The sequence below is a fragment of the Lates calcarifer genome, linkage group LG1, assembly GCF_001640805.2.
Source record: "Lates calcarifer isolate ASB-BC8 linkage group LG1, TLL_Latcal_v3, whole genome shotgun sequence".
Classification (NCBI taxonomy): Eukaryota; Metazoa; Chordata; class Actinopteri; family Centropomidae; genus Lates; species Lates calcarifer.
Window position 1 is genome coordinate 20502777 of NC_066833.1, and position 16916 is coordinate 20519692.

The following is a 16916-nucleotide window of genomic DNA, read 5'->3' on the forward strand; positions in this document are numbered from 1 at the left end:
TCTATATCTCTTCCCCATAGACCAGAGAGGGAAAGTGTGTTAATGGAACTTTGACAATGATAGAATCGCACAAAATTGTATTTTAAGTTGTATGTATAATTTAGCCCAGATTCATTTATAGGCGTGCTTTGCACGTTGCAGCATCTTGTCCTTTACATCTCTATATGGTCATGAGCTATGTAATACTGTTAGTAAATATGTTGCTGTTTAAGATAAAGGTATATGAATGAGGAAAATGCATTTGGTATTGTTTTGGTCATAGGAAAAAGTTGACAGAAACATTTTCTCTTAGGTGATGTCAAAGATCAGTTAGACTATGGCTGCATAAACTGATCGAAACATTAGCCTATGTATTATGTACTGAATTCTTGCCAGACAAATAACAACAAAAGAAAAGTGGTTACTTCTGTCCCTTCAGGTGTGTTCAGGTGTGGTAGCTGCTTTTTGTCTTCTTGGGTTGAAAAAGTAAAAAGATTTAGATGACAGATTGGTCAGCAAGCTCAGGTGTTGGAGCATATTGGCTATTAAATGCAGCACTGGTTGCTGCCAGCACTACATCTGTGGCTCCTCCACATGTCAACGTGTCCTTGAGTACACTGCACCCTGAATTGCTAAATGTAACACACCTAGAACAAAAGTGTCTTACACATAAAAAGAATGCAAAAATTGTGGCTTTACTGTTAAGAAAGCTTTCCCTCAAGAGAATAGCATCATGGTGCTCAAGCACCTCTAATTAACATGAGATAGTTAAGCTGTTAACCAGTCACACATTTCAACATGTAATTTAGTATTCTTCAAAAATTTTTATTGAACAAAAGTGTTTCAATTCTCATCACGTTGTCGGTGATACAGTACCATAGTTGGATCTTAACGATTCATATATGCACCTCATCTTATTTTGAATATATACATACAGTGGAGACAAGAATTAAATAACAATGCTCAATAACATTCAGATATATATAAAAGCTGAGGACCCCATGATCAACACTTCCATTGGTAAACAAATGCACATAGCAAAAGAAAATAAACAGGACAATGTTTGGTAGGACTAGAATCATTTTCATTATAAACCAGACGGTATATTTGGTTTCTTGACAGTGAAAGATGACAGTTTTTAGGAACTGACCGTCCGTTAAGCCCCACATCCCTCAGTTACGACTGCTATGCACCTGCTGTGCCTAGTTTCAAGCCCAGCTACAGCTGGACAGTTGCTGTTCAGAAGAGGGGTTAAGCAAACGGCCAATAGGCGTTGCTGGACTGGCTTCATAAACTAATAACTAGTATTTTTAAATGTGTGATTCATAAATGTAGAGTTCCCTAGTTCCCTAGTTCCCTAGTACTTTTGGGGTCCTAGTCAATCACTAAATTGTATAGATTTTTTGTGTAAAAGACAAAATTCTCTGTAATCACAAGATATAATTATCTTTGACAAATACTACACCTGGAGAAGTACTTTTTCTAACTGCGTTCATTCACAGGAGCTGGAGCAGACCAAGTGTATTTTTTCAAAAGTGTTGCCAAAGAGGTTTTTTATTATTCCTCAGTCAGTATCCTCATGTACATACAGACACATCCTGGAGAACATGTTCATAATATAAAGCATGAGCATAGAGCTATGAATGAATGCCAAGTATGGTGAGAGTGCGGTGCAGACCTGGAGCCAGTAGTATGGGTACAGGGTGGCACATTTGGTTACATTGATAAACATTCAAACTCCACAGGAATTCAGAGTTCTCCCCTATTGCATCAACACTCCCCCACCCCCCACTGCCTTTTTGAAGTATTACAGAAAGTACTGTATCCAGATTTTTCAATAACATCACTAATAATGACTGGGTCTGTGGAGACAGAAACAAGGGGGAATCTGAAAAACTCACAGCAGACACAAATTCAAATGGGGGAGAGAAATCATGTAGAGGAATGGTGAAAATTAAAGTAGAGGAGAGTAAAAGGCAAGAGAGTGATTCTGGTCACTTTGTGAAGTCACTGTTTGAAAGAGCAATGATTCAAACCTCCAGAGAGGAATTTAAATTAACTCTAAATTAACAAAAAGTCAACTCAGGAACAGGTATTTAAAACAACAACAAATGAACAAAATAAAACAATGGCTAGCAATTTGACAGGACAACACCAGACTAAGGTCCCTCAGAAGTTTGAGTCTTCTTTAAACTGTTACATGTCTGTTCCTCTGTGCGGATTAAGAGCAATGGTGTAACCTACAATATGCGTGGTAGTAAGTGGGCATTATGTATGACATCAGGAGGAGAGCTTGACCCCCAACAAGGCCTCAGGCGTTCTGTTAGCAGCAAGTGTGGTCACTGCACATTAGCACATCCAGAATAGAGAGGCTCATTATGCACTGTGCTGCACATGAAGGAAGTGGCTGGGTATGCGCTGTCATAGTGCACAGTCATGGGGTTGACTGCTCGGTTGTAGAGCTAGAAAGTGTTTGACCTGGTCGCCGCTAGAAGATGACAGATAAAACTTAAGAGGAGTGATTGAGCATCTGGATGTGGTACAGACACTGCAGAGAGAGGGTTCAGAGCTAAGGCTTGAGTTAAGACAGTTAAGGAGTGGCGTTAGTATTGTGTGTGTGTGTGTGTGTGTGTGTGTGTGTGTGTGAGATCCAGTGTAGGTGTGAGGATGTGTGAATCACAGCAGCGCTTTGACCAGGTACAGCTTCTCTCCATGTTCGCTGGTAAAGATGGGGGCTTTCTTGTAATGCTCCACTAGTTCCTCCATGGAGTTGAACCTGCGCTGGCCGATACAGTACACTCCATCTGACAGCTGCACTTTAAAGTGCTTATTCTTACCCACTGCCTTCAGGGACACTGAGAAATCACTGGGCTGGAAAATAAAGAGAGAAAGAGTTGTTGATCTGTTTAGAAATATGAGAGTATGACAGAGAGAACGCATGCCATGACATTTAGAAACAGAGTTCTTCCTGCCAGCAGGGGGCAGTATATTCTCACATTTAAAAATCTGGGCTCACATTTATCAAACTGCAGCATGGGAAACCTGGACAGAAAGGGTCAAAATCCTTCACTTTTATTCCTAGTCCAAAAGTTAGGAATGAAAGCTATTCATAAAATTATTTTTTAAATGGATTTAAAAAAAAAAAAAAAAGAACTCGTGACCTCTTAAGATGCAGCGAGGTGAAAACCTTCTATAATATGTTTTGTTTGTTTTTGATGGACTTGTGAACACAGCATTAAACATGAAAAAAGTTATCTGAAGCAATACATGTAACTTATGTAATTCAAAATGTTTGCCTATTGTTTGCAACTGCTGCTTTCTTTTGGATTGATTTTGTTTTGTTGTTGCTTTTGTTTTCTTTCCATGCAACCATCGCTGTGCACTAAATTCTTCCTCCTGTATATTTATGTGTTTATGCTGCATTGTATTGTATGTGTTTCATCCATTAGCAGCAGATTTTCCTCCTGGCTCCAGTTAAGCTTTGTTTTCATTTCAGACAATGTTCAATTATTTAATCACAATTATGTATTGGATTGTCATTTCTTTCAAATGCAAACTGCTATTTAAGAGAGATAAAGAGATAATCATTTCATACAACTTATAAATTGAGCTGGTATAATTAGTTGATTGTCTGATCAAGACAAAATTAATCATCTTTTTTGATAATTGATTAATCACTAATCTTTCAAGGAAAATGCCCCAAATTCTCAGGATCCAGCTTTTCCAGTGTGAGGTTTTGCTGCTTTTCTCTGTTTTATATCACTGTAAATCCTGTAAATAGTCATCTTTGGGTTTTAGACAACTGGTCAGATAAAACAAGACTTACAAGGATGTCTTCTTGCACTGCAGGCAAAATGATTACTAGATTAATTTAGAAACTTCTCTGCAAAAATGGATGATGAAAACAATCCCTAGTTTCTAATTTCTAAACAGTGATCTGTGGGTTAAATTCTTGTTTCTGATTGGCTGTTCCTGCTCCGAGCATACATAATAATCATGTGATGACTTAAAAGTTGCTTTTTAAGAGTAGCTCCACCGTGAGCAGGAATGATTCAGTTCATAAATATATATATAAATATTAACTACTTTTAGCAAAAATACTTAAACCCTGACTTGGTTATTTATCAAACTTCTAATTCTTAGAAAATTAATACTGATCCATAAGATGCAAAAATTAATTTTTAACTTCTATTTATAAAGACCATTATAATTTCTGCTGGAATTTTGAAATCGCCCCCTTTTTCTCACAACTGTCATGACTTCACTCCACAGACTCACCGATGACTCGCTGTCTCGTATGAGGAAGTCACCCTCCTCTCCTTTCTCATTGAGTATACACTCAGCCTGGTGTCTTGTGATGTTGCCGTAGTACCAGTCCCTCCCAGCGAACTTCCCTGAGCGTGCCGGTACCACAAAGCGGTTCTGCGGGGAGCCCGACGTAGAGGAGGGCAGGCCAGGCCGCTCATCCAACACCATCACATAGTTTTTGGGCACCAGGCCCACCATGCCACGTGAGTTCTTACACCTCCACCACTCTGGGTCGTTTTCAGGCTTCTCCACCACCTCCATGACCTCTCCCTTCTCAAAGTTCAGCTCCTCTTCTGTTACAGAGCTGAAGGGGTAGAGGGTTTGAACCAAATGGAGCACTCCACCACGGCCGCCTGCGCGCCCATTGGCCAACAAAGTCCCTTGAGAGCCTCCATAACCCCGTGAGGAATCCCCCTCTCCTCTGTCATCTGCTCCTCCGAGCTCCTCCTGGACGTAATTGGAGGGAAACCAGCCCACACGGCCTGCCTGGCTGCCCCGCCACCAGCCGTCGCTACACTTCTCCATCACAATGACCCTGGAGCCCTTGACCAGGGTCAGCTCATCATCCCTCTCTGCCATGTAGGCAAACTTGACCACAGCAGGGATGTTGAGGTCGTAGATTCTCTCAGCAGCTCCTCCTCCCACACCTCCACCCCCGCTGCCATTGGAGGGGTACTCTGTGTCTGAGCTTGGTGTTGGGGACGCATCACGGGCACTTGTCTTCCTCTTAGTTTTTCCCAAACCTGCAGCATGAAGAGAAGCAGAGCAGAGTGGTGACAGATACAAACAGATTAGTAAACAGTTCGCATTGACTTTTCTATCTTTTCAGCATATGTTGACTTTTGGCCAGTATCACATGTAGGCCACTTGTCTGTTGGATGAAAATATCAATGACAAAAGTTTCTGGTGAAAATATGCCAAATTAATAGTCTAATATTGACAGACAGAATTTTTCATTTAAGTGTAAGATTCTTTTTGTTTAACCAGAAACATCACTATCATAACCAGATTCCATTGACAAAAAACTGTAATTTTACCAAACAGATCACAGGAGCTGCTGGAATACCACTGCCTCAGTTGATTAGTTTGTTAGTGTTGTGTGGTACAATGAAATGAGTGATCACACTATAACACAAACAAATTAACCAATCAGGGCAGCACTACATTCAAATACATGTAAAAATAAGGCTCAAGTTCAAAATATCATAGTTATCCTTTTAAATTGAAACTTAGTTATGTAAAGGTTTGGTTTTGCCTCTGCTGTTTCAATAATGAGAGATTCACTGAATGTTAGGTCAAGTGACTAGGCTTGACTCCCTAAATTTCAAACTAAACTTCTCTCAAGGAGTTAAGTTGTGCAGACTACTTTTAATAAACATTTGTTGGATCATAACATTTGTGTTTAATCATTGGTTAAACATAGACTATTTTATGGCTCATCAAAACAAATGCCCTGTACTTGTTCTATATGGTTGGAATTTAGGAATATTAACCATATTGGCCATAAAAAAAGGCTAGCGTAAACTCTGCTTGACATATTATCACCTTAGTCCTTGTGGCTTCTTGTTGTGTTAGCAAGCAGTTGCCTATCAAGCAAGTCCAATATTCACTCTCTTTTCAGCTTTGTTTTGCACTCCACCAATTTATGAGGGAAACATCTGGGTTTCTAGCCACTACATGTTCACCAGCTAGTTGCTAACTTAATGTGTTCGGTGCTACAGTAGTGAACATTAGCTTAATGACAATGATGAGAATGAACCAAAACAGTAAAGTTGTGAGCCGTAACATCAAAACAATTATCTGAGAGATGCTAAAAAGCTCTATAGGGCTGAGGTGAACTGCAGAGTTGGGTGATAATTGTGTGAGTTCATCACTACAAGTGACCCTTTTCACACACAAGTAGTCATCTGATCCATTGTTATTATAAAAATATTGATTATACCACTTGAACAATGGTAACAAAGCAGCGATGAGAGGCTGTGATGACTGAAAGCAGGTTTTTGCAAAACAGGGAAAGGCCTGTGCTCCACAGGGACATCAAGCTGTGTAGGTCAGCGGGACACTGAGCCTCTAAGTTGCACTCATGCGCTCTGAGAAGCCAAAAAAAAAAAAAAAACTACTTTAGAAGTAAAGGATACAGAATATCCCATGAGAAATCTCAGTGGTTGAGGACAGATCGATACTTCTAATAATAGAATTAGCCCTGAGTTGCACACATCCGCTCCGACTGAGAGCCACAAGTCCTTTTACTCACAGCATGAAATCAAAGCTCATTATCTACTTGGTATTCTGTCGACACCATCTACACACCGTATACACATCTATACTAATCAAAAGGCTGAAAATAGGTGGTGTAGACAGGGAATGAAAAGTGGAGCAGGCATCATGGGCTTGATAATGACAGGCAGATCCAGGATCAAAGTCAGCTCCTGCCTTACCTGTCTCTGACTTTTCAATTCGTGTACTTTCAAAGACATATCTTTAAACATGTGTTTGCACACTTCAATGAGACCTTAAGTTTCTAAAGTCTCTCAGCTGCACATAACCAAGGAGGTCTCCTCTTCCAATTTGTGTTAAAATAATAATGATACACTCTGCGGTTGACAACATTTAAACCATTTACTTGACAGCTGAGGCTGGTGTCAGCATATGCTCATGTGTGCCACTAATGACTGAAGTGAGTTTCTTGACAGCTAATCACCCAGTTTGTGCCACAGAGCCCGTTGAAATGCCACACAAATGTCACTGCTGAATAGTACATTTACATTGTTTGGAAAACTGCTGGGTTCACACAGAGTAGCATGAAACTTGTTGGCAGAAAGAGGAGGAGGAAGAGGAGGAGGAGAGCAGTGAAGAAAGACAAGGGGTCCCTTGGCAGCTGTTTCTCACACAAACAGTAGACCAAGCACATCAGAGGCCACAGCTGACAAAAATGCCAAGACGAGGGATGAGACAGGAATAATAAGCAGATCATGTTTATGGATAGCAGTGTGTATCCTACATATCTGATCGCTGTGTGTATGTGGTGGAGGGTTCTGGATCTCCTGGCTGTACGCCAGAGACAAAGGTTGACTCCTGGGCCTACTTCAGGTGGTCCCTTAGGAGAAATAAAATAGACTGTTGCTGCCATGGGGTAGAGACACACAGAAAGGCAGCAAAGACACATTTCTTGTGAACAAAGCAGAAACACCTTAACGCACGCATGCACACACACACCTTTCTTCTCCACTCATTTCCACTTCAAGGCACTGGCCTGGTGGTTATAGCAGCAGCGGGCTATATTCTCTCCTCCCACACATTCACTCCAAACCTTCACCTACCTCTTCATCTCGTGGAAGGAGACTAGACTTTCACGCCGGAGGACTTCAACTCAGAGGGAAGTGAGTTGATGAAAGCCTCGATGACTGGATGTTGCAGCATATTGCTTCACTCTCTGGCTTAGAGTGGAGGGCAGTGTGGAAGTTACAGTATTAAATGAGTCCACATAATACCACCCCACCCACCAGACACATTTAAGTGTGTGCACTAAATGAAAAAGCACAACCTGGCCCCTAAATGGAGCATTAGCACTGTGTCAGTGAGTGCTGCAATTTAAAAGAGAACTTTGAGTCAATCACAGATGAGCTACAGAATGTAGCCCTTTAAATAAATCTAGCAGTGACGCTCTGTTCTCGATATTCTGTAAGAGCCACATGTCTTATCACATAACTGTGTGTAAAACCCGCCAAAAGGCCCAAGGAGACAAATGAAAATATTTTTCCATGAGATCAGTTTTTAAATTGGACTAAAAAAAGCCAAGTTTGTACACAAAACCAGCACAAACTGTGCACGAGAATAAAACATTTAAAGCGTCAAGTTACTGCTTTTTCAGAATATACCTTTATGTGATGTGAATGTGTCATTAGTTTTGCAGGTATTTAGTTATAAATACAGCTAGATTTAAACCCGATGATGGAACTAGATAGAGAGTTAAGGTTATAAAAGACTTCACTTCATCCTGAGGATAACGTGGATGGCAATGCCGCATTTCATGGTAATCTATCCAATAGTTTCTGAGACATTTCCCTCAAAATCATTGTAATTGAACAATACATGTCTGTACAAAATCTCCTGTCTACCCAATAGTTGTTGAGGTATCTCAGTGTGTGGGGGACCAACTAAAAGCATGGGAAGGGGGTTTGACATGCAACATATTGGAATCAAAGTGGCTCTGCAAATCCCTAATACCTGCCAGGCTCTGTATCATTTATACAGAGGATTTTGGAGGCTCTAGCACAAATCTAACCCCTTATTAGGAGCTTTCTGACTGAACTACTGTAGGCCACATTTTGAGCTTCTTACAGCTGCAGGTTTTTGCCTCCTCTTGAATCTTGTTTGCACCAGAAATGGAGCTTAAAATAAGTTGGACCGCAGGTATATAACACTTTTTCATATGAGGACAGGGCAAAGTGCTTTACACAACTTCACATTCAACACATCCAACCTGCACTCTCAAACCCACAGCAGCAGAGCTGCCATATAAAAATTCAGGTAGATGGAAATCTAGCTTGCCAATATGTTGTACCGGTGAGTGCTGCCCCAGTTTTAACAATGAATAGGACCTTTGCTGAATTCTTTCGCCCATCAGTGTTTTTATTTCCTGTGAGAGGAAACTGGGACACAAAGCAGCATGCCGCCATTTACAATTCATCTCTGCATGGATGGATGTTGATGATACAACCACACTGAGGCACAGTTAGTGAGGAGGAAAAGCTGGAGATAACACTAATCACAGTGTGTCTGTTAGGTCCATAATCACAATGTCAATGTAATGAAGAGCTGAGAAGAGGAGAGAAAAAGAGCCAGAGACTACGGATGGGATGAAGAAATCACGCTCTCAGCCAATCAGATTCTCTATTCAAGTGTATGAGTAAGTTCCATTAGCCCCTGTCCTCACCTATTGCTCATCACCTCATCATGAAAATGTTCTCGCCTATTGGATTTTCACAGGCTTTTAACACTGAAGAGCTGCTGGCTGGAAGCAAACTACTTAGACTGAAATGGAACTAGGCCATAATGTTGAAGTCAATATGTAATATAGTCAGGGACAGAGAGGTAATCCATCATTCCAGTATGACCATTAGGCTGCTGATTTCTCCACTAATCAATCTACTGATCATAGAAAAGCAGAGATCTACAGTGACAGAGAGGTTCTGATGGGAACAGTATTGAAGTAGAGGGGTGAGGGGGAGATACACGTCGTCTCTGCACACAATGAACCCTGGTGAGGGTGACAGTGGCAGGCTGTGCCATGCCAGCCCATATAAAGCTGCAGAGTTTCCCCGAGGGTTGGTATCCACAGAGCCAAGAGAAATCAGCATATCAGACGCCCCCCCCCCAACCTCGGCTGCCTTTCAGGGCCACATGGTTACATAGTTACTATTTTTATTGCAACTGCACTTCTTAATCATTAGGTCTTGTTAGAATTTCCACCAGATGTTTCTGTTTTCTCACAATATGCATCTCTCTGTCCCTCCACCAGTCTGACAAAAAGTTAGAGCTTAGGCTAAAACTGTCAAAACAGATTAATTTCTGCACTACTCTTCCTCCCGCTCTATGCCTGCTATAAGAAAGTAGAGCAAGCTCATTGTTTTTAGATTAATTTCTACATTCTTGACGTGAGCTATATACCAACACATCTCAGTTTAGCACAAGTCTATAACTGATGCCATCTCATTTTGTGGAGGCTACTCTCTGGCTGTCACATCTGTACTCTGTGGCTGCAGAGAGGCACCAGCTCTGTGGCTGATTAGCTGCTTCAATAATTGTGTGCCCTTATTTCCAAATTCCAAAAATTCTAAAAATGAATTAGATCACATAAAATTTGAAAGCCTGTTAGAAACTGATTATAAGACTGTATGTCTTACTATCAGTCTTAATAAATCAATCAATTTCATAATGCCCGAGTTACATGACAGGATTTGTTCTGAAGCAGTAGTTGAAGGCTCAGAGGCAACATTTTCCACCAGACAGCTGTAGCAAAGAGCACACTGGGAAATATCAAAAAATATCAGATTACCAACACACAACATAATTGTGTTGGGAAAAGGTTAAAGCCACTGCTCAATGACCGGTGAGAGAGCCACTGCAAGCTGACTTTATACAGTAAGTAAACCACACTACAACACCATTAACTGCTAATTAAGTGTTTTAATAACTGTTAGACTAACTTGTATGAAGTGTGTAAATGCATCTTCAGATCATGCATGGATTAAAGATGTGTAATAATAGATCATCTTAGTAACGTTCAAAATAAACCAGTTAATCATCTCACCCACATAGCGTTAAAAAATAATGAAAAATGCTCATCATAGTTTCCCAGACGTCTTTAAATCATTTGGATTGTCCCACCAGTACACGTATTTAATTCATCTGGATAAATTGGACTGAAGAAAATGTGTATATTCATTAACTAATCATACAAGTAACATTCAAATCAGAGAACCACCAGGAAGTTTCTGATCAAAGGTTAAGAAAGCCAGAATTTGAATCTGACCAAGCTTTTTATTTTTCCTCTGTCATGGTTTGGGGCCACTTTTCAAGTCTTGATTATTTTCACCTTCTGTTTTTGAGTAGCTTATAGTGTTTTTGGTTTTGCCCAATTTGAGAAAAATAAAAATAACTCTTGCAGTATATACTATATGCACCAGCAGTCCCTCTATGTTGGTAGCTATGGTTACATATACAGTCTAATATATTCTAGTCATGACTGGGGACTGAAGAAACTGTGTGCTGACAGCTGAGAGCAACAGCCAACTCAACAGGATCCCTGGAGTGCACAGTGACAACTCCCAGTGAGGACAGAGACACAGTGAGAGTATCATCTTACTTCTGAGAGAGTAAGAAGAGGCAGACTGACACACATGCCTGCACACAAACTGACCACTGTTTATGACCACGTATTATCACCTCCACCAGGGAGGACAAAATACACAGTAGGAAGGGCAGATATTTTCCACTTTTACTGAAAATAATCTACAGAGTGACAACTTACACACATTGGCGACTTTAACTTCTAAGCAGAGTGAAACTAAATTGTTCTCACCCAGTGTGTCTTTGATGTTCTTCACCAGCGAGCCTTTCTTCAGGCTGTTCTTGCGTTCGACGTAATTCGATGGCACATACCCCGTTTGGTTGGCAGCATTGCGAACACGCCACCAGGTCTTTGAGTCGTCCAGGAGGAAGAGACGCTCATTTTTATGGATGTCAAGTTCCTGGTCCTGCTGGGCCGTGTAGTCCCACTTGGCTACAACAATCACCTCCTCTGTCATCTTTCATGGAGTCCCCCTGTGGAGTAGAAGGGGACTAGAGTGAGCCAAGGAGTGTAACGCCTCACAAAATGCCACACATAGGTGAACAGTAGCTTCAGTAAGATTAAACATTTCAAAACTCATTGACTTGTGACTGGTTCTGTGAGTCATTTGTAGATGTTATTATACCTTCAAATGGCCACTGGAAGGCAGATAGGTTGATCATGGGTATTTGGATGGATTAATGATTAATCAATTATTAGGAAATACTGTGTTTGATTTTGTTAGGTGATTCACATTTTAAAAGATGCAAACCACAAAATCTATTGTGTGGGGTCTATTGTGCGAAATTAATGACAGGAATGAACACTGGAACAAGGCATTAAAATAGGCCTATGAGTATGTGCATTGTTATTTCTGATGTACAGGGGAATTTTAAGGTGTGTGTGGTCATGTGTATAGGCTCAGTATTGCTGTGACAAATGACAAGTTTGTACAAAATAATCCATATCAATCCACGCACACAATTTTTAAACCGCTTATCCCTGCTCACACTGAGCATTAGACAGGATACACTAAGGCCAGGTTTTCAGTTTATCACAAGGCTAAATTAAATAACCAGGCCAAGTGTTAGTTCAAGCAGTGATATTCAGTACCTTGATTGACACTAAAACTGATAAATCCTAAAATGAAGATGATGGCCAAAAAATGATAATCTCAAATTGTCTGTCTAACTGAAGAGGATGGAGCTGAAAGCTTGACAAAGCACAAAGGTCTCAGGACAGCAGCTGCGCTGTTGCTATAAAATGCAACATTCAGCTTAGATAGTTTAAAATCAATTTATGTGCTCATTCTGCATGCTGTCTGTCTCTTACACATGCACACACACACACACACACACACACACACACACACACACACAAAGCCTTGCCTATTAGTTTTTGAGACAGACAGCGAGCAATTGCATGCTCTATTTCACTGGGCCTTAGGTGAGGTGATTTGACATGGGTTTGCTGGACCCCCTTAACTGCTGAGAAATTACATGAAATTACATTGCAATCATGGTAACAAGTTAAGTCCTCAATAGATAACATATACTATATTTCTGAATGAATAACTCTGTTAAGACAGTTAAAAGAAAAACCAGCACTGATAAATGTGTATCAGAAAGCATGTGGGTGAAGAGTTTTCCACAGACTAGACAGAGGGGGGGAAATGGAGTAATACACGTTTAAGATGCAGGGTGATTGTGTATGTATTTACTTGTATTATCATTTACATTTTATTCTGTGAGAGGGCAGAGCACAGATAACCACAATAGCCACAAAAGAGAATTATGACTCATTGGAAGTGTAGCTGTAGCAAATTAGAGAATATAAAATGATTCCATTACTAGTGGAAAGATTGATATCCTCTGTGTAGGCTACATTTTATGAAATGCAAATGGGGACATGCTAAAGCACTGGCTGTTTTTTCAACTGAAGATAGTTAATTCCACTTCAATTAGACCACAACCATAGAGACGGCACAGTCATTATTGAATACATTCTTACAGTTAGAGTCACAAACAAAAAGCAGGGTTGTGTGGAACTGCACGGGAGTGTCAAATAGCAGCTTTCTATCTATCCCAAGCAGCAAAAAAATTCAAGTGCAGCAGTTTGTAGAGTAAAGCATTGCATTTGTGAAATGTGCCTCTGCTTGCCGTCACTAAAGCTGTCAAACTGGATTTCTTCACAGGCCAGGACAGGGATGGCAGAGGAGGTGAAGGAAGAGGGGCTTGCGCAACACAAGGGCAGAGTTTGTGTCAAGTTCACCATAAGTTAAGTTACTTTACTTTTCTTGGATGTGACAACTTTTACAGCAGCAACAAAGGCAGCTGAAGGAAGAAGATGGAGAGGCCAATTTGACGTTCAGGAAGAGATAAAAACACAGCAGCTGTGGTTCTTTGGAGAGCCAGGGAATAAAAAATGGAAGGGCAGATTTATGACAAGATGAAGGATGGTGACGTCAACTCTTCCAGGAGACAGAAGGTATGCAAGCGTGCCGTAGCCTCTATCCTCCTCAGGCTACAGCTGCTGGATTAGACCTGGCTACTTCTGCCCTCTCATTTTATTGCATTTATTTCTCCTAGTGTGAATGAATGGATGAAAAAAATATGATGACGTGTGTCGTGAATATGGTATTTGAGATGTGGAAATATAAAGCAGCTCAGAAGTGCTCAGTGTTATCAATTCTGACCTTTGTCTGGGATTCCTTCCTTCCCTCAACACAGCGGTGATTCTCGCTGTCATGCAGATCTGAATGCAGGCCAGTGCTAGCCCAACTAAATTATGTTGGTGCGATATAGTCATACCTCTGGTGACTAATGCTAAACCACAAGTGCTACATGGAGTCACATGAAGACATTGACTTCATGTGGGACCCTAGCAATGCTGTAGATATTGTAACTATATATATATATATATATATATATATATATATATATATATATATATATATATATATATATATATATATATATATAACAACAACAATATAATTCTCAGCTGATATATTTTCACTAAAATATATCAAAAGATAGATTTTTTTGGAAAAATGATCTCACTGTGACATTTCTTTCCACTTGTGACTCTATATAATTGGCAGAGTAACGCCTTCTCTCCATTCCTATCATGAGCTCTTTGCCTCCCCTCATCCATGATACCAATTTCTGGGTCTCCTTGACAACCTTGTTCATTAGGCAGAGTGATGGGAATGCCACTCCAAGTTAAGTCAATCCTCCTCTGTGGGCAATCGTGTATGTCAGGATGGCAGCTATGCCATTGCTCATTCAGATGCCTGCAAACACACCGTCATTCCTGACATGCCAATGAAATCTATGAGGCCAGTTTATACAGAAATCAATCCAAAAGGCTTGTTTTAAACCATCTGGGCTTCAGTCAACTGGGAGTAAAAACTTAAACAGAAAATTTTATGACACACACTCTGATTGATATGTTTAATAAACAGACAGGTGGTTTAACAAAAGCTGCTTTTACCGTGAGAGCGCATACAAAATATACACAACAGAAAATAAACAGATTTGGGAGAGTTTGATTTAAAAAGGGAAAGGCCAGAGAGCTCATGCTCCTCCTGACCTCCCCATTCCTCTGCTAAGAGAGTTAAAAGAGGAAAGATGAGCGACAGACTGCTGAGCTGGGCTTCACCAGCACTTCACAACTCCCTTCACTGAGGGGGAGAACACTCAGAGGCTCTTTTAACACCACACAAAGAGAAAGGGAAAGTAAAAGAGGATTATAAAAAAGAGGGGATGTTTAAAGAAAAAAAAAACGTCTGGCAGAGCTCTCTGTGTTTGGCATTCAGGTCAAAGACAGCAAGGATTCAGCCAATGGGAGAACATTTCCACCTCCCCCCTCCACTCCACTCTGTTTGCAGTAGTTGCTTCTCACAGGAAGGAGGACTGCTTTACTCCCTACTGGCAATCAGTGTCTGAAGCATTTGGAGTGGACTCCACACACTGCTACATGAGGAAGCCAGACTTTGTGTTACAGCCACTGTGGACAAGGTTCTGTGATTTGAAGAGGCCTAATCCTCTCTTTACAGAATGATTTGTCTCCAACAAAAAAAACAACAACAAAAAACAGGCCAGAACGGCATTAGATGCCTTTCACATGTGGTCAATGTTAACTGTTTTCCACATGTATTGCTGCTGCTGCAACATTTTATTACTCGAACAAGCTCTCATCTGTCACATGCACACAGTACATTTTCTGTCTCACACTCACAAACCCTAAACTGAGGGTGTGGTACATGACATAAGATCATCTGCCTCTCTGCGATGAGGTTGGTGGTTACTCTTCTTCAATTTCAGGAGAGAAAATAGGTGCCGTACACATGGATGCCATCAAAATGACTTAAAAAAAAAAGAAGCCCAAAACTCAAACCACTCAAGGACAGCTTGAATACATCACTAAGAGGGGCTCCTTGCTGTTGACTCAAAATAGGACTAAGGAAAAGGCACACACACTAACAAAACACCCTCAGACCAGAAGCAGGCCTGCTATCACCACACCATTTGAAGACAGAGGAGGCTTCTTTATCAAACTCTGCAAACTTTGCAGAGTTTCCTCCTCTCCTCCTTTCCAAACTTTGATACAAAGCACAATCTACACCAGAGGCCAGACATGGCCAAGAATAGCAATAACATCCCTCAAAGAAACTGCTGTTTTATAATGGTTACAGTCAGTCTGAGCAGCAGTCTTACATAATAACATACAAACTGAAGTGTATTGGCTAATAAATGATAGTTTGGGTTTGAGGATTTAAAGGGGTACTCCAACAAGAAGTATTCCACTTCTATAAAGTTTGGAGACTTGTGAGACACAATTACAACAAAATCAAAGCAGCAAAGTCCAAGATATCCTCATTTTTAGCTCCTATTATGAACCTCAAAAACTCTGAATCTGAGTCTCAAGTCTAGCTGGAGAGAACAATAACATAATCAGGGTGCTTTTCTCACACTTTAAAAGGTTGCCTTGCCTTTAGAGCTACAGAATCTTTGTTCACAGGCTGAGTGGTACTCAACATGATGTGTTAACTGGCCTTTATGTGTTAAATTGTCCTCTTTAAAAACCTAAAAGTTGCTGTTGAACCAAGATTTTATTCATTGTTCATACAGAACGATAATTCTGTTATCAAGTAAAATCTAGTTTAATTGTTTTGGCAAAGTAAGTACAGCTGTTTGCATTTTGGCAACACTAAACAGCTGAGAGCTTTGGCTCCTTTTTGTAGAAGAACATATTTATATTTCTCAAAGCAAGGTATTAAAAAAAATGACCAATTAGGTATTGGTGCCACAAGTAAGTTAGATATTGTAGTGGCAACAGTAGCCTATCAAAAAAAAAAAAAAAATCCCAAACAATACCAAGCCTTGGTGCTGTGCATGCATATTTAAATTTTGATAACCGATTAATCATCAGTCATTTTTCTGGCAAGAAATGTCAAACACACCCTTCAGCGATTTGCTGCTTTTCTTTGTAATAATAAACAGAATATCTTTGGGTTTTGGACAGTTGGTCAGACAAAACAAGCGACTTGAAGATGTCACATTGGGTGTATCTATCACTATTTTCTGACATTTTATAGACCAAGTGTTTAATTAAGAAAATAACTAGCATACAAATCAATAATGAAAACGTTAACTTGCCTAAATGGACAATGACAGAAATGTGGAATTCCCTCTTTTCTTTGATTGGGCCTTCCTTCCCCCCATCCTCTCTTTACCAAGCAATTTTCACATGTCACTTTCATTTTCTGTCATTACTTCAGCCCTCCTCTCCT

The 16916-nt window shown here is 40.3% G+C and overlaps 1 protein-coding gene across 4 annotated transcripts in view; it reads right to left on the bottom strand.

The window, feature by feature from the left end:
- The window catches only part of nck2a (NCK adaptor protein 2a), a 59932-nt gene that overhangs the window by 23669 nt on the left and 19347 nt on the right, over positions 1 to 16916 (bottom strand). For 3 of the 4 annotated variants that reach the window (XM_018702303.2, XM_018702300.2, XM_018702304.2), the window contains 3 exons: positions 11372 to 11613; positions 4258 to 5030; positions 784 to 2850 (listed from right to left, as the gene is read on the bottom strand). In XM_018702303.2, coding sequence (XP_018557819.2) covers positions 2656 to 2850; positions 4258 to 5030; positions 11372 to 11597 — 1194 coding nt within the window. In that variant the 5' untranslated portion in view covers positions 11598 to 11613 and the 3' untranslated portion in view covers positions 784 to 2655. Of the gene's footprint in view, positions 1 to 783; positions 2851 to 4257; positions 5031 to 11371; positions 11614 to 16916 lie in introns of those variants that run through there. The other variant, XM_051072003.1, reaches the window with a different exon arrangement.